At 38.5% G+C, this 23,895-nt stretch overlaps 1 protein-coding gene across 1 annotated transcript in view; it reads left to right on the top strand.

Moving 5' to 3' along the window:
* The window catches only part of FAF1 (Fas associated factor 1), a 170,723-nt gene that overhangs the window by 132,906 nt on the left and 13,922 nt on the right, over window positions 1-23,895 (top strand). The window contains exons 14-18 of the mRNA XM_061344844.1: window positions 4,663-4,799; window positions 7,295-7,383; window positions 17,748-17,828; window positions 18,186-18,263; window positions 21,009-21,224. Of these exons, the coding sequence (XP_061200828.1) occupies window positions 4,663-4,799; window positions 7,295-7,383; window positions 17,748-17,828; window positions 18,186-18,263; window positions 21,009-21,224 (601 nt within the window). The remainder of the gene's footprint in view (window positions 1-4,662; window positions 4,800-7,294; window positions 7,384-17,747; window positions 17,829-18,185; window positions 18,264-21,008; window positions 21,225-23,895) is intronic.

The following is a 23,895-nucleotide window of genomic DNA, read 5'->3' on the forward strand; positions in this document are numbered from 1 at the left end:
TTGGAATTAGATGGTCTTTAAGGTCCCTTCAAACCCAGACCATTCTGTGATTCCTTGATGATAGCTTATTTGCTTGTTCGTATCTGTGGTGTGGTAAGGAGGTATCTTGTGTGATCACAGATCTAAATTTGACTGCAGTAGATCCTGTCCACTTGAGTAACAAAAATGTGAAACAACATACTACATGAACAGGAGATACATAAAGCAACAATGAGATAATCACAGTCATTGTAATGATGAAACACCTCCCATCGGGAACAGCTACCATCTCCCACCTAGGGTTTGGCTTTCTCCTTTGGACTTCTTCCTCTCAGAAAGGCAATACATATTTTGCAGTATAAATAGGTATTATATAGATCAAAAGCTTTCCAGGGATCGAAGAATCCTGAGCTCTGAGATCAACACTTTTGATGATCACACTTTGGCCAGAGGTGGCCAATTTTGTTGTTAAAAATTAAAAGCTGTATGTTCTCACAGAAACATATTATTGCTAAACCCCAGCATTTACAAAGTTCTACATGGCATATCTGACATCGGGAGCTATGCTGGACCACAGATTTAAGTTGTAATAAGTACTCCCTTTGGTTTTGAGACTCAGTAATACTTTAAGCTTTTTTTTTTTCAGTAGATTTTTAAAGCTATTATTTATTCATAATTGCCTCTGGGAGTCTTTTAAAAGTAGTATTAAATAAATTGCATGTTGTGATAAAATTACAAAGAAGTTATGCCAGGAGTGTATTTTAATAACGTGTTGCATATTAGCTGGTATGATAGTATTCTCTGGGGACACTAACATCCTACGAATATGATAACTCTTCACACAGGTTATCTTAGAGTGCATATGGAAGGGTAACTGGTGTGCAGTGATCAGCAGTCCCCCACTTTTAACTACAGGGTGAACCATGTCTGAGAATTAATACCTGTTCAATCTGATTTTTATTTCTTTAAAGATAAATTTGTAATCTTTTTAGGGTTTGTTTCTGTATTTGTCAAGCCATGGTCAGTTCTCATGTTTATTCTGTAGCTTTAATTGCTGCTTTGTTGCTTAGGGAGTCATGAAAGAAGTAAGGAAGTGATGCTGCCTGCCAAAACTGTTACTTTTCTTGATCAACTTTATTCTTTAACTTCCGAGATTACTTTTATTAATGGATTTTTCCTTCATAAAATGCTTTTTGGCCTTTCTCATACTTCTCCCTCCTTGAATATTCTTGTAATTTCAAACAAAAAGGAGTGGTAGGGTGCCATTTGCCCTCCCTTTCTGGCCGTGTTCCTCTATTTCCACTTTTGGTTGGAGATCACAGTAATCCAGCATGTTGTGGAAAACAGTTCTCCCTGGAGGGACATCTGGCTCTTTGATGCACTCCACAGGCAGTTCTTTTGGCAGCGCTGGAGATGCCAGTGAAAGATCTGGCACACTTCTGTTTAGATGAAAGTAAAAAACATCCCTTGTTAGTGATGAACAGAGTAAGATACTTGTTGTTGCACCAAATTGTTTTGGTCCTACTTGCACACTTTTGACAGTCAATATTAGTACAGAGAAAGGTTTTTTTGTTTTGGGGGGTTCTTTTTTCTGCATATGAATGTGGAAGAAAGTAAGAAAGTCTTCAAATACAGAATCAGTAAAGGCAGAAGGGGGGGGGAGCAAAATCAGTTAAGTAGTTGCAAAATCTATTAAAAGGTATGAGAAACATCTGAATGGGGATCATAAATGAAAATTCAATTCCTACCCATCTAAGAAAATGAAAAGATGTGTTACAAGTAATTGCTGAGCACTTACCACTGACCTGGTGAAAAGCATGTGAGTTGTCGCTGATGATTAGGAGTTATATGGTGTAGACACTGGAAATTGCTGCTGCTATCTCTTTATCCACTGTTTGACTACCTTAATATTTTTGTTGGCTTTACTGCGTTTTAGTTCAATGGACAAGTGGAGTCTTGCTTGGTTCCAAATGGCAGGATCTGTTTTGATGGGTCATGTTAGTGAGAAGAGTTTCTCATGTGTATTCTCTCTGCTCTGAAGATGGCATTGATAACCAGTGCTGTAATCTAGACATTCATTATTCAAAGTTGGAACTTTGATAGGACGAGGGGTAATGGGTAATGGGTTCAAACTTAGGGGAAGTTTAGATTGGATATAAGGAGGAAATTCTTTCCTGTTAGGGTGGTGAGGCACTGGAATAGGCTGCCCAAGGAGGTTGTGAATGCTCCATCCCTGGCAGTGTTCAAGGCTGGGTTGGACGAGGCCTTGGGTGATATGGTTTAGAGCGAGGTGTCCCTGCCCATGGCAGGGGGGTTGGAACTTGATGATCTTAAGGTCCTTTCCAACCCTAACTATTCTGTGATTCTAACTGCTGAGAAGAGGGGTTGTTTCTCATTCCTCCCCTCAAGACAAAAGCTGCCTGATGGCAGTAGTGGCAAATCTGTGGCACTTGGGTCAGAATTGACATGAGCTGCTCTTGTAATAGTATGTGAAAGAGCTGAGCAATTTGTGACAGCAGCAGAGGAAGGGAGGTTATTTGAATGAGAGGGGCAGATGGCACCCGTGGCTGTAACATGTGGCCCCAAGAAGAAAGAAAACCCCACCATGATGGAAGATGTTGGCATCTGGCATCTATTTTGCTGTTACTCAACCAGGAAAGCATGTGTACACTTACAACAGCTTGGCGCACGGCATGCCGTCTTCTGTAGCCAGGGAGTTGAAACCTGTTCCCAGCTTTGATTATAGAGAACTCAAAGGTAGCATAATCTGTTAGGTTCTATGTAGTTAGCCAGAATTTCAACATGTAAAAATTCACCTCCTGGAAAAAACTTATTTGGGAAATCTTGGAACGTACTGAAACACGTGCTTCATTCCGAATTCTTGACGTATCTATGGAAATGTATTTTGAGGTTGAGTTATAACGATATTTTGTTTTCCCAAAACAACCCTAGTGCTTTTCTTCTGTGGTGCATTGAAGCCAGTTAAACAGTTTTAATACACAAATTTCAGGAATTCAGTTCAATTGTCCACAATCTTTATTACCTCCAGGAGTGAAACTTTGAACTCACCTAAGTCATTTTGCAGCGGAAGATCACCACTAACTTCTGTGAGGCCAAGATTTCACTTACGTGTTCCCACCTTGAACGGCAAACATCAACAATTGTTATTTAGTTTAGGAGTTTGTATGTCCAGACTTTGTGGACGTTTTATTTTGTCTTTACCAGATGGTATTTCTTTACATAGCTATTTTCTGATATAGCAGACTGTATTTGGTGGTTTTGATGTTGTCTTTGAGTGTAATCATTCTGAATTGCTCAAGACAGAATCAAGGAGGCAAGAAAGAGTGTTTACCAGTAACATTTATGCCTTTGAAATACTCTCTGGCTGCTGCTGTTCATGGCCTTCTATCCAGCTATGGCCATAGTTACACTACAAATTGTCTCTGAGGAGAGAGGGGTTTTTTACACTTCTGGTGCCTTGAACAAGTACTATGTTGTACTCATCAGGTTTATCAAATTTTCAACAATTTTATTACATACAATATATATTGATTAAGAAAAAAATTTCAATTTTGAATCTTTTTGGTATCTTTGAGAAGAAATTACTTGGAATGCTTGACATTTTAATGTAGTTTGTCTTTCCAAATAGATTTGGCTTCTAATGCATGTGACAACAGGACTTTGCTCTTCAGTTACAGCATACATTTCAGAGTAGTTGTTACCTAAAATATTATCATAAGGCATAAGAAAACACACGATTTAAGTTGCCTTTCATGAACATAATTAAGAATTAATAAGCCTACCAGTGGTTAGTCCTCAGAATTTCCACTATTTTGCCTTTTGTGACCCGTGTTATTAAAAGTCCATTATTTTTACAGACTTTATTAAATTGGATCTTATTAAAGCATTCTATATTTGCATTTGGTCTTTCATAATTCATTATTATTATGACATTTACTTTTTACCATCAGATCTGAAAACATATCATAAGCTACCCTTTTCTCTTGAAAGAAATGCTAATTTCAAACAGTCCTCTAATGGAAGAGAAAAGCTTTATCAGTTTTTTCATTTATTCAAGATCGTGTTAAGAATACTAATGCTAGACTTCTGTATGCTAATATCCAACAGCTTTTTTTGGTCAAAAGCTTAGAATTATTGTTTTTTAGACCACACTGCTAAGTATGTCACTTGCAGGGCACTAGTACAAAGGAAAATACAGTTCTGAAGTACCATGTTTTAATTCTGTGGCTGATAAAAACAATTTCTTGCACTTTTGTTATTATGGTTTCACATGAAATGATACTATCTTTATAGTTTGCTATGTTTACTAGATTATGGCTCTGCTTAGTTTCTCTTTAGAAGTTTTAACAATTGATTAAGCATGATTTTATAGGAGGAGTTAGTTTTGAATTCTAGGCTGCAGAACAGTTTCACAGGAAATGGAATTCTCCATCAGATAAGACCACTATCTCAACTGGTTATTAATTGTTTTCATTTAGACAACCTGGGTCTATCTTATTTGTCAGTGTTCTCATGATTATAAGAAGGGGTAAGGAGCTCTAGAATTGAATACAGAAGCCCAGATGTTGAACAGTGAAGTAACAGTTAAACTGTTGAATTTAGCATAATTATTTATTTAAACACTCTTCACCCTCTACAATGTTAACTTCCCCCCCCCCATAGGTTTCTGACGATGTGCACTAGACACTTCGGGAGTGTTGTAGCCCAAACAATTCGGACTCAGAAGACAGACCAGTTTCCACTTTTCCTTATTATTATGGGGAAACGATCATCTAATGAAGTATTGAATGTAATACAAGGTACGGTTCTTTATACTTATTATTAAAAGTATTTATGTGAGTACTGAAACTGTTAGATCTTTGATAACCCTTTCTTTTTAAGATGTTCAGAATATGAATTTGTTGCACAAAACAAACTTTCAGTTGCCATGACATAAATAGCTACTATTCATAAATGCATTTATTAACATGGTATTAGAGACTGAAGTTGCCATGACTGTGGAAGAATCGTGGTTTGGTTTTCATCTTTTTAAATTAGAAGCCAGATTTCCTAAATGAGGAGCTATATTTAGTGTTCCAAATTTATATCCAGATACATCCCTAATATCCAGAAGTTTTTGGCAGCACTTTTTATGTAGTGCCAGAATGCATTTAGTTCTTTGCATGTAGTTCCTTGTTGATATGTGGACCCTTGCATGTAGTGAGCTAATATTTGAACATGAGTTGCTTTTTTTCCACACTGCAGACCTGCCTGCAGTATGGAGACCCCAAATCAAATCATAATTTAAGTTACTAATATTATCTCACATGAATGAAGCTTTCTGGCTTAGATGAGCAGTTCTTTCTGGCATAACCATTCCTCTGATTTCTTTGTGACAGCAAGATGACTTAGAAGTGGAGTGGTGCCCTTTGACTGCTGTTCTCAGTAACTCTTCAAATTAAAATACATCAAAGAATGGCTGCCTCTTATTTCTTCTGCTTTCTCCACAAGTTTGCCTTCTTGACATTGTGTCCTCGTTTATTTATTGCTTATATCTAGCAATCTTTATTCTAATCTCCTTATATTTCTGAGGAAATTCTCTGCCTTTTGCAGAGAGCATCACTGTTTCTTTCTGCATATGGAATTAATAATTTTCTTGAGTAATCTGCAGTGCTCCTTTCTGTGCATAAAATTGTTAATCTTGCATGGATTTTGTCTCCTTAGTGGGACAAAATCCGTGCATTAATTCATGGTACTTCTGTCACTTATAAAACTTATTTCATACAAACAATCTTATAAATAGATTGTCTTGTTTTTATAACTGCAGCATAGTTCAGCACCTGTGTTATCCCCCTGAAGCCAGTAGTACTTACTGGCTTAGAGTTATTTAACTGTTTTAGCAACTGGGTGATTTAAAATCATAATACAATGCAGCTTTATATTATAAAATAATCCAAATTATTTCATTGCAGTCATTAAGTTTTAATGATTCATCAGCCTTTCTGCAGTCTTTTGAACTAAAGTGATCATCTATTACAGGCTTAAATCTATCCTTTAACAGAAATCAAAGTGTGCTTGTTGTTTTCCCATGAATTGGGATATCTTTTAACAATATGCCCTCAGATGAATGGTTGTCTCTGAAGTCATGCATGTTGTAGCATGCGGGATAACATTTTCTGCTAAGGTAGCAAATGCTAGAAGTGGGAACAATGAGGCCTTTCAGGGCTGGGTGAGAAGGCATGTTTACAGAAGAGATACAGCGATATAGAAACTTAAGTCCCAGTGATGTTTATTGAAATGCAGACTAAGTTTGCTTTCAATTTTTACTTCTTTTCTGGGGTTGGAAACTATGGGGACTGTTTTGGTTTTCTTTAATGGTACTGTGGCTTTTGGTTAGTTTATTCCTTTTAAAATATTGACCAGCATCACCAATATAAATCTAGCTCTTACTGGTGTTGTCCTGCTAAGGTCCGAAGAGTGTTTAGGCTGGCAGATGTTGAGTTTATAGTTTCTGACCATTTCTCAAGGTCTTTTAACTACTATGACAAGTGGCTGTAATGGGTAGTCTAGTTTTCAGTTTAGGAAGAGAAACCAAAGGCTGAATGCATCTTGGTAGGAAATTAAACTAATCTTTCAGTCTTACTGAATACTGGAGACACGCTGGTAGAAAAAATGTGAGGTGGTATCTGTTTTCCTATGCATGTGCTGTATTTCTGGATATGTATACACAGATACTTACTTTCCTGCTAGTATTAGCTTTGCAAGAAGTAAATACACTGAAAAGAATATATTATAATATTTGAAATTTTACTACTAGTTACACCTAAATAAAAATGCGTGGGCACAAATCCAGTCAATCCCGGTATCCTGGTTTGTTTTCTTTAAACCAATTCACTTGAATGCTGCTGCCAGCATCCTACCTTTTCTTACCTGGCTAAGCAATTGCTTCAGTCTCCTTGATCATTCTAAAACTGAAAAATCACTCCATGTCACGGAACCCCAGGTACATTACTCTCCTTCAATGTTAGGCATTAAAGGCAAAACTGAAGTTATTCCATGCAAGCATAAAAGCAGTTGTTCAGATTTGAACCACCTAAAAATTTAGCCTGTGATCAACATTATCAACACTTGTTTGCAAAAATTGATTTGAATTTTCAATAAAAAGGCAAACTAAAAGCATTCTGCTGAGATATTTGCATTTTCTACTCTGTTTTTTTTTAATCTGGCTATTTTTTATGGATTAATTCTAAACTGACTTTTTTTTTGTTTAATAACTTTAATGATATGAAGTTCAGCTATCTTTCCTTGTTGCTAGGTAACACAACAGTGGATGAGCTAATGATGAGGCTGATTGCTGCAATGGAGATCTTCAGTGCCCAGCAGCAGGAAGACATAAAGGATGAGGTGAGCATTGAAAGTTACTGCAGATACGTACTGGCTTCCACAAATCACTGGGGATGCAGAATTAACCAGATGTTTCTTTAGCCAGTGAATTTGGGTATTATATGTTTTAGTGTCTCTTCCATCATCAGAAATTAAACATGTCAAGTCTCCTTTGTGTATTCATTCAGAGGATCTCAAAAAACCCCTCCTTGTTGGTCTTGTCATTTTTGTTCTTTTCCTTTTTCTGAATACTAGTCATGAGTTTACATTTACAGTGGTATTACAGAGCTTAATATGCTCATAGAAGGAAACAACAATCCAATTTTTTCCCAGTGACCAGCTCCAAGTCACAGGTAGAAACAAAACCAGATTGATGTATCTTAAGTGTACACATGTGGAAGGGGATTTAAAAGCAGCCTTCACCAGCACTATGCCAGTACTGAATCACCATTCAGAACAAACCAGAATGGGTACATGACGACAACACTTTTCAAAACCAGTGTTTCAATTACACAGAAGCAGACACAGTGAGGTATACAGTTGAAAGATGTTTATCTGTTACTCTATAAATTGAGAGTGACATTTTGAAGTAATGATGTACTTAGGAATTTAAAATAATAGGTGTGTTGCCATTCAAGGTTTTTCTTATCCTGTTATGTAGACATTGATTGACAATAATTCACTAAACACATTCTTCACATTTAAACCTTGTATCTCATTAGTATGAGATTTACTGATTATAGTTATAATAATATGAAGGCAGCATATCTGCACTGTAGTTCATTTTCTCTTTTTTATTTATGCTACCTGTAGTTCAATGGTAAAGAAACTGAATTCAATTTTGTTAGTACTGAACACAAATTTTATTATGAAGATTACAACAAAAATCCAAGGCACAATGTAATGGAATTTTTTATTGCATTTTAACAGGAATATGTTAGTTATGGGGTGTGGTTTAATGCTTTAGCAAGAAGGTAAAATTTCCATCACAGATTATTTCCAAGAAAGGTTCAGAAGTGAAAACATCGAAAAGCTTGTATAAAGGAAGAAAACAGAAGAAAAGCAAAGCATATAAAGGCAGAGAGATAAGAGCAAATGAGGGGAATGAGAAGGAACTAGAAGCAGAAGTGATAGGATTGGAACAGAGGGAGGAACAGGACACCAGAACAGTTGTCCAGAGCAGAGGACATCAGTACTTAGGAGACAAGAAGGTGGGGAGAGGTGAGATAGTGAAAGAATGTGTCTAAGAGGATAAAACCAAGTGAGTTTGCAACTGAGGAACATCTGGGTGGAAAGGAAACAAAGCTTAAAGAAAGAGAAGACTCAGTAGCCTTGAGGCCATGATTGCAGAACCAGGAACTGGCTTCTGTGTCCTGAGCTGCTGTCAGTCCTTCATGGGATGGCCAAGAACAGTGACAGTCCAGTAACAGGTGTCCCCAGAGTGGTGATATGGATGTCTCCTGACTTCTTACTCCAAGTGCTTTACCTCTGTAGGTAGAATGGAAAACTAATTTTTATACGTTCCTCTAAAATCTACCTTTGTCCAAGTCTTCTGAAGTCTTTGCTCACATCCCCTTTGGTTTTCTGTCACTGAGAGCACCAGTGACATTTCTTCTCCAAAAGGAGTTTTTTCTAACACATTTTGACATTCAGAAAACTAATGGAAAATTTCATAAACTTTGAAGGCACATTTCCACACACCATGGGTTCTGTATGCAAATAGGATATTTACTTACCCCTTGGCTCCATTTGTAACAAGCACACCGCAAAGGTGATCTGAGGCACTTTTGCCTTTGAAGCAGGAAGTTTAAAACCAAAAAAATCACCTTGCTTTATGAAGTTACTATTCCAGAAAGGGAGTATTTGACAAGCAGTCTGTACTCAATAGAGGGCTTCAGCCTGTAAGAAAAACATTGTCTTTTTGTGGTTTGCTGCATAATATGTAGCTTTCTTGCAAGTCTTGTACTTGACAACTTCAAACGTTCAAACATCAACACCTTTTCTTTTTTAGGATCTTATTGCTGTCGGTGCAATTTTTTTCCCCAAATATTACAATAGCAAACAGGATACAGAGTCCGGTTTCTGTTACTGTTTTCATAATAGCTACAGTAAGTCATCATAAAACCACAAGAAGATAAGCAGAAAATTCTTTTGTGTTTTCAAAAGAGAAGTCATCTATATAGATTTGTTGTAAACAGAAGTGTGTGTGAGAGGGAAATAGAACTGGAAACACTTGTAAATAACAGCATGAAATCATTAATGAGTCGGTTTATGCAGCTGAACTTCTCCACTGTGGATTTTAAACTTGCATGCACATGAAAGCTTCCAGCAGAGCTACTGCATAATTCTGTTTAGCACATGTTTTACAGTGCCCTCTGATGGTTATTTCTGTATAGGATGACTATTACCATTGGCAGCTAATGGTACAGGTGTTTACCATGACGTTGGCTGTAACTGTTCAAGCATCGCTTTAGAGTCAGCAGCTTGTCACTGATCATTGACTAAGGCGTAGGCAGGATGCTCAGAACAGCATCACCAGCATATCTCACCTGAGTGAAGTGAGTCACTTCATCAGCTGGTGATAATAGTGTGTTTATCTAAATCCTGGGCTTTGTATCCATGTAGGAGTAAAATACACTGGTGTAGTCTCATAAAAGTCTACACGTAAATTTGGGGCATATTTTTGTATGATGTCAAGTGCTAAATTACCATCGTTTAACTAGAACTTGGATTTAAGTTTTAGGTGTGTATATTGTGTTTAATATAATCTCAAAAAAAACCACCTTAAAAACATTGAGATGCATCTATGTACTCATACTAATACAACATACATGCCTTGAGGTACAGTGGTGTGCAATTTTGGCACTCAGTTTTTCTCCCAAGCTTTCTTAAATGGAGATCAATCTGCCATCCTATTCTTTTTCCTGCCCTCCAAGGTTTCTGGGTTGATCACAAATCACTGGGCCTGTTGCTTGCTGCCTGTCAGCTGTGTTACTCCCCAGGTCCTTCTTCTCAGGGCTGCTCTCAACCTATTCTCTGCCCAGCCTGTATCTGTGCTTGGGATTGCCCAGACTCAAGTGCAGGACCTTGCACTTGTCCTTGTTGAATTTCATGAGGCTTGCACAGGCCCACCTCTCCATCCTGTTAAAGTCCCTCTGCATGGCATCCCTTCCTTCCAGCACGTTGACTGCACTTGTCATCAGCAAACTTGCTGAGGGTGCACTCAGTCCTGCTGTCCATGTTACCAACAAAATGCTGGTCCCAATACTGACCCCTGAGGAATGCCACTCATCACTGGTCTCCATTTGGACATTGCGCCATTGACCGCAACTCTGGACTCTACCCTGAGCTCACTTACTGGCTGGAGTGGCAGGAGTTTGTTCGTGCTGTTCTTCAGGGGCAGTCCTCTTGACCTGGAATCCTTCTGTGACATCAGACTGGTAGGAGTGGGATGAATTGAGGTTCTCTGTTACTAGCAACTTCACTTTAAAGCCCTCTTCACCAGCTTGGCAAACCTATGGTCAAAGATGATCTTCCCCTTCTCTGACAGACGGACCCTATCAGCCTCCAGTAGAGCAGGTTTCTTGAAGCAGGTCTCATGGTCTAAGTAGCCAAATTGCCATGGTGACAAGCCACAAATAATAAGATATGATCAGCAACATGTGACATTGTGCTCATGTGGCACTTATGAAAAGGGACCAATAGATAACTAAATGGTGGGTTTGGTGGCATCAACAGCAGTAAGGCCAGTTGGCCAGGATACAGTTCCACCCTAGTCAGTGCAGTCAGGTGTAGGGTCTGTAGTCCAACCTCAGGCTTTGTATGTAGAATTACTCTGAGGCTACACTAATGATTTTGTACATCTGATGGACATATTTTCCTAACCATGTTTGCTCCTCTGGCCCACACTACAAATGTTGATTCCCCAACTACTGTTTAAACTGTGGGAATTGGGGATTTTTGCGAAGAGGAAATAAATGCCATTACAGAGTTTCTCCTGTAAGCAAAAGGGGGTATCTCAGAGCAGGGGCAGCCAGCCTCAGCCACTGTTGATCTAGGTGTGAGCTGAGATTTCTCAGGGATTGACTTTGAAAAGAGCATGTATTACCAGTTCCTCTTAAGTGTCACTGCCTGGTGCTGGGCTTAAGAAAACAAATAATAATTGTAAAATACAGTACGCCCTGGAATGCCCATTTTTAAACACCCTGTCAGCTTGCTTACTGTAATTGGGTAGTTAAATAGTCATCTCAGCGTGGCATGATGGGCCCATATAGAGCCACGTTAGTTCCTTTGTGAGATTAATGCGAAGAGATATGTGATTAAGTCCTGGCATTGCAGCACAACACACCTGTTCTGGGCTGATCCTGAACATTTTTTCTCCATTGCCTGAGGAGGAGGCTTCTCAAAGGATTACAGTAACACTTTTTGACAAGCTTATACAGGGTGGAGTTTCCATGTAATGACAGGGCTCATTTGATGGTGTCTCGGTAATGCATTCTTTTTATTTTTGCTGTCAACATGTATTACTGTAGAAGCATTGACTGTTACACAGCTGGTCCAACTTGTCCACATTTCAGTAACAGTAGGTCTCTCGTCATGTTTATTTTTGCTCTTACGCAACACTAGCACTCCTGCTCTCAGATCAGGCTTCAAGGTGGAATCGTTAATACCCATAGTTGCTTCAAAAGCCTTCTTATTTTTACAGATACCCATTCAAACCTTCAGTTCTCTTTAAGCTATGTCTGCTTGACACACTGTTCTTTAGTGTGAAAGAGAGAGGCTTAATTTTTAAACTGGAAAAACTGTTGTAAGCAGACTCTGACTGAAGATAACCTATACAAAAATGCAGACCTGCAGAGTCACCATCACTGCTCTCTAATCTTAGGTAATACCTCATCTTCCCTGGTACTGCTGCAGCATGAGGAAGATGTAGGTCCTTCCTGACCAGTACCTGGATGGGGGTTAAAAAATGCATAAAAGAAAACCAAAACTCTAAAATGGCAACATAAATTCACCTTCTTTTCCTGCTCTTTGTAAAGGTATGCTTGTGTGTCCATCCCAGCACTCTCTTGTGGTAGTTGGGGCTTTACTGACCAAGTGCTATTTTTATAGCCTTGCGTATGAAAGCCTGGTATCACCATGTCTTCCTCCTTTTCTGCCTTGCTTCTGTCAAATGTAAGGGACTTCCTTAGGGTTTTTTTTTTTTGTTATAACTTAACAGTTTTAGCTTCCAACACAGATGAGGCCCTCATTGACATCGTTTAATGGTGGACTTGGCAGTCCTGGAGTAACCGTTGGACTTGATCTTAAAGGTCGTTTCCAACCTACTTGATTCTATGCTATATCTCATAGCCACAAAGGAAGTTGAGGACGATAACTGTTCATCCTTTCCTCCTTCAAATAGGTTGCTTTTCTCCGCTCCTTAACCTGCAGCTGTGTTCTCCAGTTAGAGGATGGCCTAAGCGCTTCAATCAGCTGTGCAGGAGACCCCTGCAATTTCTGTTCAGGCACTGAAGCTCACATTAAAATCAGTAGAAATTAAGCATCTGAATACCTTTGATAATCTGTGTTCCATCTAACACTGTCATGTGTATCATGGTATATAGTGTTTGCACAACAAGAGGTTATGAGAATAAATACATGAAATCCATTAAATCCCAAAGCACAAAAGCATTCTGGTGATGACAGCCATCCAGCAAAGAACGTGATTTAACCCCTCAAAAATCCAATTAGCACGTTTGCTAATTATTACTAGTTATAACTAATTAAACTACAGTAATCAAAATTTATTTGATTAAATTTTCCAATTTTGAATTTGTAATACGATAGCACCCCAAACGATTGGTTTCCCATTGAGCACTTCACTCGTGCTGACACACCAGCAGGGACGAGTGCTGCCTTCAAGAGCTTATGGCATAGTTTGAACTATGATAAAATGCAAGGCAACAACAGATTTAAAAAAGAAGGTAAAATTAAAACATCTTTAATTTGTGTGGCTTTTCGGGTATACATGTTGATGGCTCCAGTCACTGAATATTCACTTCGTTTCTCGTAGAAACAGCAGTTTTCCCTGTGATATAGCCTAGATGTTGTAACAGAACTAGCTGGCTTTTCTCCCATGGAAAGTCACTGCAGAACTTTAAAGAAAGTTTTGGGGTTGTTGGGTTTTTTTTTGTCACTTGATGTAATTCCCAAAACCCAGTATCTGGAACTGGGCTTTCATCCTTAGATACAGACAGGCAGGATCTTCTGGTGGTTCTGCGTTGTTTTGCCTCCCCACCTGTGGCTCTGCCATAGCAAAAACATTCATTTGCTTTGTCTTCATTGTTCTCATCTGCCTAACACATTCTGTGTACACTTTTTCCCTCCATGTATTCCCCATCATGTACGTTTAAGTTATACAATGTGCAAGTCTGTCATCTTAGTGAGTCAAATTAATGCCTTTCTTGCACTGGTTTGTTTGGCCAAAGGGGTGTTTCTCTTTAATGCTCCCATGAACAGCCTCAAGCACTCACAGATTTTAATTTCAGGAGTGGCTCAGTGAAATGACCTGTCGTTCAGATAAGCTTTAAGCACTTGTAAATACACCCTCTTTGGGTGTTTTTTTTATTTCTTGTAACAGCCGTTTACTCAGTGATGCTCTGAGAAATGTCTTCTGCTCATGGTTATCTTCTCAAGTTCTGTCTCGTCTGGTTTTACTTCACAGTAAAACAGATCCCAAGGGGCAATGGGGAATAAAATATAACACGTCTCCCTGAGACAAATCAGGTATAAAACTGATTCCTGGGGTTAAATCATTAAATCCTACCCTCAGAAACAACAACAATAAATAAAAAATAGCCCATGAGGGCCAATGCTGACTTTTCCAGCAAAACATCCCATCCAAAAAGCTAAAAGTATGGTGTATTTGGTTTTTTTTTCCCCTGTGGAACCTGCAGGAAAAGAGAGCAAGCATTGCTGGCCTAAATTCACTCAGGAACCCCTCTTTTCTATCATCTTGCATCTGAAAACACCTGCTATTAGTTGCTTCAGGGGTGACTTCAACAAACGGTTTAGGCAATAATAATTGGAGATAGGTATTCTGAATTTCTTCCTAACCTTCTCTGTTAATTTTTCTTAGTCTCATAGCTCTGAATATTACTCAAGGTTTTTATTACTCAAGGTTTTATCTGATCTGTTGTAACTATCTCATGAATATAAGTGTTTTCTGCTTTTGTTGTGTCTTTGCATCTGCAGTAGGCATGAAAGCAAAGTTAATTCAAAGCTGAAGAATATATTCTGTGGATAAATGCAGGGTTTTTTTAATTATAAACTTTCTATTGAATCAGTGTGTCCTCCTGATTGTTGCATAGTCAAAATGGGAAAATGGAGATCAGTGACTGTTTTCCTTTACAGAGCAAAAGAGAATTACCTCCTCATCTCCTGCCTAAACCCCATGGGATGTGGATGGTTTACATTCACACCCGCCTTCAGTCCCTGCTGTGTAACCCCCGTTTCTAATGAAGACTTTTAAGGTGACCTGGGATAAGTCATTGTCTGCTTACACCTTGATTGCTTGAAGAAGGAAGATGGCAAATTTGCCTTCATTGCTAAAGTATTGTGGGGATGCATTTAGTGATGGTCAGTAGATGCTGCAGTTTATATACGGTTTAACAGGAATGATTTCAGCTACCTCAAATTTTGTTGATGGGTAACACAACATTTTTAAAAGTAATTATTAATGGTGTGGCAGTTTTATTTTTCTTCATGTGTTTTTTGTTAGTGCATGGAAAGATTCTTTGCATAGTATTTTCTTCTGCTCTTCCTGTCACTATTACGGACTTTCTTATGTTACTTTCTGGTGACCTTGAGTCATCCTCATGCTTCGTATGGTTTCTCTAGAGGAAGAGATGGCTAAAATAACAGACTGCATTCCAAAAAGGAGAACTGCTTTATCTAATGTTCAAAATTTGTCCAAGGTGTAACTCTGAACCCAGAGAGTGTTACATAGAGGTCGTTCCTGTCGAGTGTGACCAGTATTAACAAAATACAGAAGTAGGTTCAAAGAGACATTTCATAGGATTACATCTGCTTCATACCTAAAGAAATCTGGATTCCAGATTTGGTTTTAAAGTCAGTTTCAGTAAATGTTTCAATGCATTGTAGAGCTCGGTGGCACAGCCATTTACATTTGGATGTGGCTCATATATTTCCATGAGAACCAGTCATGCGTCGTAATTCTTCGCATTCCTGATGTCTTTTTCATAATCCACTTTTAGGATGATGATAACTGTGATGAATAGGGAGGAAATAATGTTTTATTTTTTAAATGCTTGGAATTCATGTTTTGATTCTAATTGTAGGATCGATAGTGTCAGTGTTTTTTGCAATTATCATCTAGGTTATATCATTTAAACCTATTTCAGAAGTTCTTTAGTGCAGCTCTCTATAGGTAAATGAACCTTGTGCTCATCATGGGTAACTTCTAGACAGTAAAATGAAAAGTAAAAGCCAGTGCTCAATTTCTCACAACTCTGATTAATGTATATATACACTGATTCCGTTTTAACAATTTTTATAGCATTTTAACTTTTACTTTTTGAGTGTTGGTTTGGGGTTCTTTTTTGTGAACTAAACTATATGTTACGATGAAGGAAAGAGCCTGTAGTTGGAATAGTTGCATCTGATCTTTCAGTTTTCTTTCGGGCTTTAACTGGACTTGTGTGACCTTTGAAATTCAGTGTGTGAAGTTAGGTGGGATACATGAAGATGCAAGAATGAAAGTTAAGTAGGTTCTCTTTGAAATAATTCTTAATGTTTTTTACATCCTCTCACAGATTACCTGAAGTCATTTTCCTTTAGAAAGCTGATTTGGGAAGACAGTTTCGGTTCTCACCATTCTAAGATAAATTTATGGTATGCGTGTGGAAAGTCCCAGTATAGATCATACAAAACTTTTTCCTTTCCCTGTTACATTCCATCTATGAGAAGAGTTTGGAAAACCTTTGTATATTCAAGACGCTTTCCTCATACTTTTGATAGCATAAAAATTGGGGCTGTTATTAAAAACCCTCTTCTCAGACATGGAATATTAGTGTAGGGTAGTTTCAGCTATAAGGTTTCAGTTAATCGTTGAGGGTATTCCATGAGCATAGCACATAAAGCTTATCAAGGTCTAGAGAAGCCAAGAAGGGAACGAGTTTTTCGGTGGTTATTGTCCTTTTTACATTATTATTCCCTTATGTGGAATAAACCTTACAAATGAATGGTAAAATTAATATAATTCTTTAAGAAGTAATAGGTAGTAGACCTTCATTTCTATGAAACCCAGGGTATAGATTACCCCAGTGCAAGTACTGTGTTACTGGTGAATGGTTACTGGTACCACAGGTGAATGTGCTGAGCCCACCAGCAGTCTTACAGCTGCTAAATCTTACTGATTTTTATAGGGACCAGTGCAGCCTCTGCAGGGCTCTGGGAGGATTATAGATGTAAAAGGAGTAAGCATAGGGCAGTAGCCACTGTCTCTGTCTCCAGAGGCGAAGTATGAAGCTACTGATTGTATACTTTGCTATATCAGACATCACCCCAGTGCAGTTATTCCAGCTTTCAGGGATATCCACCTCTTGATCCTCCACTGTGTGGAGGATACCTCGCTTTGACATTCATGTATTTTTAGTAAACCTTTATTTCTTCATATTGTGATCATTAATAAGACACTTTGCTAGGTTTGCTGGCTTGAAGTTGGCTGCTGACACGCTCCTTGGCTGCTTGCATCTGTCCATCTGACATGCTTCAGAGCAGCACTTGCTACTTTCCCATTATTGTGTAATATTCAGCACTGTGAATTGAGGCCTCTGGATGATGTTTGACAGTCACAGCCCTGGATGGGTCCTCCAGAGGGCTTTTTTACCAAGATCTGGGAACGGGGCTTCTCTTGCAGGACAAGCTGTTATTCGCTGTTAGTCTGAGTGGAGAGCAAATTAAAATCCAGCCTCATCCTCTAAACCACCGTCTGTCCTTCCCTATTACAAGGCCATCAAAATTATCAGCTGCAGGAGTGAAACCCTCCCCAGCACCAGCCCACACATACCCCTCCAGTGACATGGCTGGGGCTGCACCAGCCACAGCCCTGATAAAAATGGCAGAGCAGAGTCTTAGTACCAGCTTGGTCCAGCCCTCAGGACAGGGCTTGGGCACACTGATCTGTTACATGACAATGGAAACATAGCTTTAGGTAAATCATAATTTTTAAAGCAGTGCCACCCCTGAACTCATTTCTCCTAGCAGCAGTCAAGTAATTTGAAGTTACTAGGATTAAAAAGTGCTGCCGAACATAAAGGTATATATCATATTGGTCCACTGTTTGTTGATTTTTTTTGTTTTCTTCTTTTTTTTAACTTTAGGATGAACGTGAAGCCAGAGAAAATGTGAAAAGAGAGCAGGATGAAGCATACCGCATATCATTGGAGGCTGACAGAGCAAAGGTGTGTGCAGGGTGAATGTCAGGATCTCTCCACAGCTGGTGAAGTATCTCTGGTGCAGGGAGCTACCTGCCTTCAGTTCTGCTCTTGAGATGACGTGGTTGCTCTAGGAGCCATTATTGCCCTTAGAGGTTATAAAATGGCACTGGAAGTAGTCAGTAGGAGTAGACTTCACTACATCTTCTCGCTAAAGCAGTCCTGGCCACACAATAATAGAAGTTGGGAAAGGAATGACTTATCTCTGATAATCAATTTCTACAGAAAGGTTGAGTTTCTTTGCTTTTATTTGGCTAACACTCATCGTTAAACACAGCTGTGGAAAGCGAGGTAATACATGCCTGATTGCTCTTTGTTTCTTAGAGGGAAGCACAAGAGAGAGAAATGGCAGAGCAGTTTCGCTTGGAACAAATTCGGAAAGAACAGGAGGAAGAACGTGAGGTAGGAGGTTTTACCTACTCTGACAACTTTTTGGGTTCATGAACCTTTATGGACATTGCAACTTTCATTCAAAGTATAACTTTTATGTGAATTTTAAAATTAATTAACTTTTAAAAGTTAATTTCTTACCTTATATATGTAAAACACAGTGCAGCTAAATCATTTTCATCCACTGCTTAATAGCTTTTTTGTTCCATCATCTGGGTCTGAACTAGAAACAGATGTTAAGATAGGCCTGCTCATAGGAGATCCAGGAAACGAGCTCCATAATTGGCGGAATATTTGGGAACTTCTAACTTTATTTCTGCAGGCACTCCTTTAAACATACAGTACCATGGAGCCCTTTCATTTCTCCCAGGAAGTACTAAATTCAGTCCAACAGCAGTATTCACTGGTTTGAGAAAGGTGCTGTCCACTTCTTTCTTTTCCTGCAGTATCTGATGATGTATTTAGCTCCTGTTATTAGCATAAGCCAAGAATGGAAGCTGAAACACTACTGAAGGAGCAATGCTTAAAACTAGACTCTGGGAATTAATTGTCAGGGATAATTGTAAGATGGAATTCTGTGATGTTAATAGCAGTCAAACATGAATCAGTAGCAGTAGCATGGAGCAGTAACAAACTCTTGAGCAGCCAGCTCACAGTCAGATTTAAATAAGATGGTTTGGTTTTGGTTTTTTTAACTAATTTTTCATGCATAGAAAACAATAACTACTTCTGCTTTATTGTATCTGCTGCTGAGCCATTCCTGATACATTGGCCTTTTGGAAATGGTTTTCTTACACAAAGGTTGCAAGACTAGTCCATGTTATCAAAATGTACCTGGGCTTCTCTGTTTAACTGTAGAGTGCAGTGATGAAAATAATAGGATCTGTTTGCTTAGTAGAACAAAAGGGATTTTAACAATAATGTTTACTAACACTCCCCATTTTCAAGTATACAGATTACTTATACTGAATTGTTCTGCAACAGTGTTTACTTACAGAAGTGGCTTTGTGTTCAGTTCGTATATTTAAAATCTGACTGTTGAGCTGAACATCTTTTTATCAACAAACTGAAATTGCTTGTTCAGGTCCAAGAGTTTTTAATGTGATCCATCACATCATTGTTTTGTGAGTTGGTTTGCTGGTACGGAATATCCATTGTAAATTGCCATTTTATGTTGAAGCCTTGGAGACTAGTTACTTTAGGGAGCGACGCACTCTTTGCACAAAGAAAAGAGCTCTAATGAGCTACTGTTGTTTATTTTTCTATAATATAATTGATTGGGTTCAGTAAATAATGTAGCATCTGTTGTTATACTTTGTGGGGAAATGTCAAAACAGAAAGATAGTAAGCAGGTGGTTGAGAATGGAGAGAGAGAAAATTAAAATAGAATCTATTTAAAACATAATCTCATAGTAGATGAGCAAAAATGAACTCAAGTTCTGTGTATAAATATTTATACTGAGATATAATTTGCTCAGAGGTTTGTGTGTAATAAGTAGACAATTTAAAAGCCTTCATAAGCCTTGCTTCTGCCCTGTTCTTTCTCCTTAATGTGATCATCCTCCATCAGTTTCTGTTACTAAGTGACCTTGGGGAGGTTTTCAAAAGCACAAATAGCAACTGTGTATCTTGAAAGTTCCTAGAAAATCTGGGTAAATCCCTACCTGACTGTCTCTTCAGGTTGGAAAATTGTCTTTTTGGGGCAGGCAGTAGGATCATGCAGTTCATTCCATTCATTGACATTCTCATTAACTGCTGCCTCAAGTGAGGTGATAGTGTAACAAGACTGCTTTCTAAGCATGATCTGATTTTTAACAGATGACCATGCCTGTACCAACTGTGTTCAGTACCCTCCAAATTCAAGCCCACCTTGTTCAGCAATCAAATACTAGGCATCAATTCAAAACCGAAATAACCTGCTCAAAGTATTAGTGTTGTAGTAGATCCTGGAAGCAGAGGACAGGCTTGGCTCCTGCCCTTAAAATCCTGACATCACCAACACACAATGTTAGCAGGAAGACACTCAGACCCATTTTCAGGCAGGTAATGTCATTACATTTGGGGCTGATTTCATGCAAATTGTTGCAGAAACTGTGCACGCGTGTGCTTGGAACCATCTTCCTGCAAATAATAATAATTGCTTGCTTTAAATCTTAAAGCTTCCGTCTGTGTTCTCCCAGTTTTCTTCTTTGACCATTCCTATTTTTATATGTACACTATGTATCTTAATGTACCTCCATGATATTTTTAATGATGTCTTTTAACAGTGTTTTAGATTATTTATAATAAATCTCTTACATATATTTCTTTTAACTCTGAACTGCCACTAAGGGTCTTGTCTTTGCTGCAAAAAGTCAATTACTCTGTGCAAGAGGAAGGCAATTTGATAAGTGCATTTAAAGAAATACTTTTACTGCCTTTTAATTTATACCCTTCAAGGAAGCAATTGGCCACTTGACAATTATTCTCTCATTCAAATTTTTTCCAAGGCGTTCTGCCAAATGATTAAATTACTTATCCCCATCGTGCATTAACTGTAGACCTAATAATATGTGTTATAAGGAAGGATTTATTTTAATTAGTTGTCTGGTGAGCTGTTATTAAGGAATGAATAAAAATGATTTTGTCATTGAGATCTAAAGCACAGCTATGGCTCTGGAGCACTGTGGCACATCTTGAAGTTCTAGAAGAAATAAAAAGCTTTCTGTCCTCCTATTGATAGCATTGCAAGCTCAATGGTTATTTTTCCTTCCTCAGGCTATCAGGCTCTCTCTTGAGCAGTCTTTGCCTCCTGAACCGAAGGAGGAGAGCACCGAGTCTGTCAGTAAACTGCGTATTCGGACGCCCAGCGGAGAGTTCTTTGAGCGACGTTTCCTGGCCAGCAGCAAGCTGCAGGTTGTCTTTGATTTTGTAGCTTCCAAGGGATATCCTTGGGAGGAGTACAAGCTGCTGGGCACCTTTCCGAGGAGAGATGTGAGTAAATGTACCTTTCAGGAATACATAGCACTACTTCTTTCTCCAGTATGTTAGAGGACCGGTATGTTGTAGCATATAGGGATGCTGGGGATGGACTCTTCATTAGGGACTGTAGTGGTAGGACAATGGGTAGTGGGTTAAAACTTAAACAGGGGAAGTTTAGATTGGGTATAAGGAGGAAATTCTTTCCTGTTAGGGTGGTGAGGCACTGGAATGGGTTGTCCAGGGAGGTTGTGAATGCTTCATCCCTGGCAATGTTCAAAGCCAGGTTGGATGAGGCCTTGGGTAATATGGTTTAGCGCGAGGTGTCCCTGCCCATGGCAGGAGGGTTGGAACTTGATGATATTAAGGTCCTTTCCAACCCTAACTATTCTGTGATTCTATAGAAGGGAAAAGATATGAGTAAGCGTGCTGCCAACTACTATCAAACATTACATACAAAATTGCATTGCAAAATCTGTTTCCAGTAACATTGTAAAAAATCCTCCATTTCTGAAAGAAATTGTGGACCATATTCAATGAAAACTGCCCAAATATGCTGAGCCAGCACTGATTATGTCCTGTTTTGAAGGAAGGCACATTGAAATTAATACTCTGTTTGCATCTGTTAATAGCTGATACTTCTGATCTCGTTAGTTTGTCAATTTGATGCAATTTTATGTTATGAACCAGGAAGGCTCAGGGTTCAATATTACGCAGTTATGAGCTAATCAGTAAGTTCTAGTAGGTTACTCATTCCCCTGTTACATAATACCAGTAAATAATCATCTGTATCTCCTACCTCAAAATTCTAATGATGTACCTGCTGTGACCCATTTTCAAAATCAATACTGCTTGCAAATGCCAATTAAATTCTGTTGATTTATTAACAGATATTTATGCACTAGCTACTAGGTTTCTTTGAAAATATACCCATGTGTTTTCTGCTCTATTACAAATTACCTTTAATTTCTTGTTTAGCCATTGTTACAGCAAAGAGATACAAGTGTGCAGCAATTACCCAGGGCCTGTATAAAAGACAAAGGTAACAGGCACTACAGAGGTTACAAAATAGAGCTAAGCAAAGATGGGTAAAGCAGCTTTTTGGCCATACTGCCTCAGTATTAAACAGGTGGGGGCAGCTCTGGATCAGATGTGGTTTTGTTTCCTGGAGGCATCTCCAGGTGACTCTTTAAGCCTGTTTTCATCAAAAGAGCTCAGTAAGTTGGGTTGTTTTGCCATTTGTTTCCCATCACTGCCCTTGGAGGAAGTTCACTAGGAATAAGGCTCTGATTAGTGTGTTTACAGTACTGTTTTGTAACAGATACCTCTTGCTTTATCATCTGATTTGTATGTACTCCAAAAGGAAAGAAAATAATGTCCTTAGCAAGAATACAATCTTGAGAGTGGATGTGATTTCTGACCAGTTTTTGGAGTAACTGTGAACAGGATTGTAGTGCTTGCAGCTTTTCTTCCACCTTGTCTCATACCAAGAATCCTAATCTGTCAGACTGAAAAGCAGCATTTAAGGAATCTCATTAATCACTAATTAACTTTATTCCTTACGCATGTAATATCATTTCCAGTGGAACCAAGTACTAGAAGTCATCGCTGTTTCCAGGATTACCAATCATTCAGTTTATTTGACAGAAGAAAAACAATGTTTTTGTGTATTTTTAAACAATGTTTTTGTGTATTTTAAATATTCTGGAAGCCATACCTCCTTAACTGTAACATATTTATATCTTAGTACATATTTAATATAGAAAACCCTGCATGTATATTATTCTATTTACATTTGTTTGCACTTTAGACTGTTTCTGTACTGATGATGTTCATTGTACTGATGATGTTCATATCATCATCATTATTAATTTTAGTGCCCTGTAACAAACTCAAAAATTGATCAGATGACTCATATAAGAGCAAATTACGAAAGGTGTAGAAAAGAAAATAGGCCACTAAATTAGATCAGGCTGGTATTTTCAGTGCGTTTGTGAAACTGTCAGGGAGGAGATGCTGAGGCAAAGAAAGGAGAATTTAACAGCAAGATACGGACCCGTTGGTCTGTTGCGTGGGAAGCAAAGACCCTGTCATCTTTTTTTCTATGATTCCAGCCTAATAATGCCATGTATGAGGAGTCACATAAATGATTCATGCCGATTGACTCAGTGGTCGTGTATGAATCTGGTTGCCATTGTGACCACCAGAGCTACAACAGATGAAAAATAATCCCCAGGGGTTTTGCTAACCACTGAGAGCTATAAATGACATCTGCCGTGTTCCCCAGTTTGGGGAAGTTGGAAGTGTGCAACTCCATAGTTGAATGCCTTGGAAATATGGTAAAAGTATATATTCGTTACCTTAGACTACTCTTAAAAATATAGTGTAATTAGTCAAGACCCTTCTGCTGTGTGATCTGTATCACAAACATCCATTGAAATCTGTGCAGCAAGAGCAGAGCACTTAGGATGCCTGTGCTCCAGAAAACAGTGGCATTTTAAATGCTGTTTGTGTTTAAACATGTTTATACATAACATATTTTAAAAATATATGTTTGAATATATCAGAGTTACTTTGCTGGACTTTTTGCTGCAATAAGATGAAAACACGTCTTCTCCAGACAGTATTTTTTTCCTCTATCCTCCTCTATAATTCCGTAATACACACCCTTAAAAGTGTTTCTGTC

The sequence above is a fragment of the Neopsephotus bourkii genome, unplaced genomic scaffold, assembly GCF_033783945.1.
Source record: "Neopsephotus bourkii isolate Nb327-2 ecotype Australia unplaced genomic scaffold, CSIRO-AGI_Nbou_v1 NB_234, whole genome shotgun sequence".
Classification (NCBI taxonomy): domain Eukaryota; kingdom Metazoa; phylum Chordata; class Aves; order Psittaciformes; family Psittacidae; genus Neopsephotus; species Neopsephotus bourkii.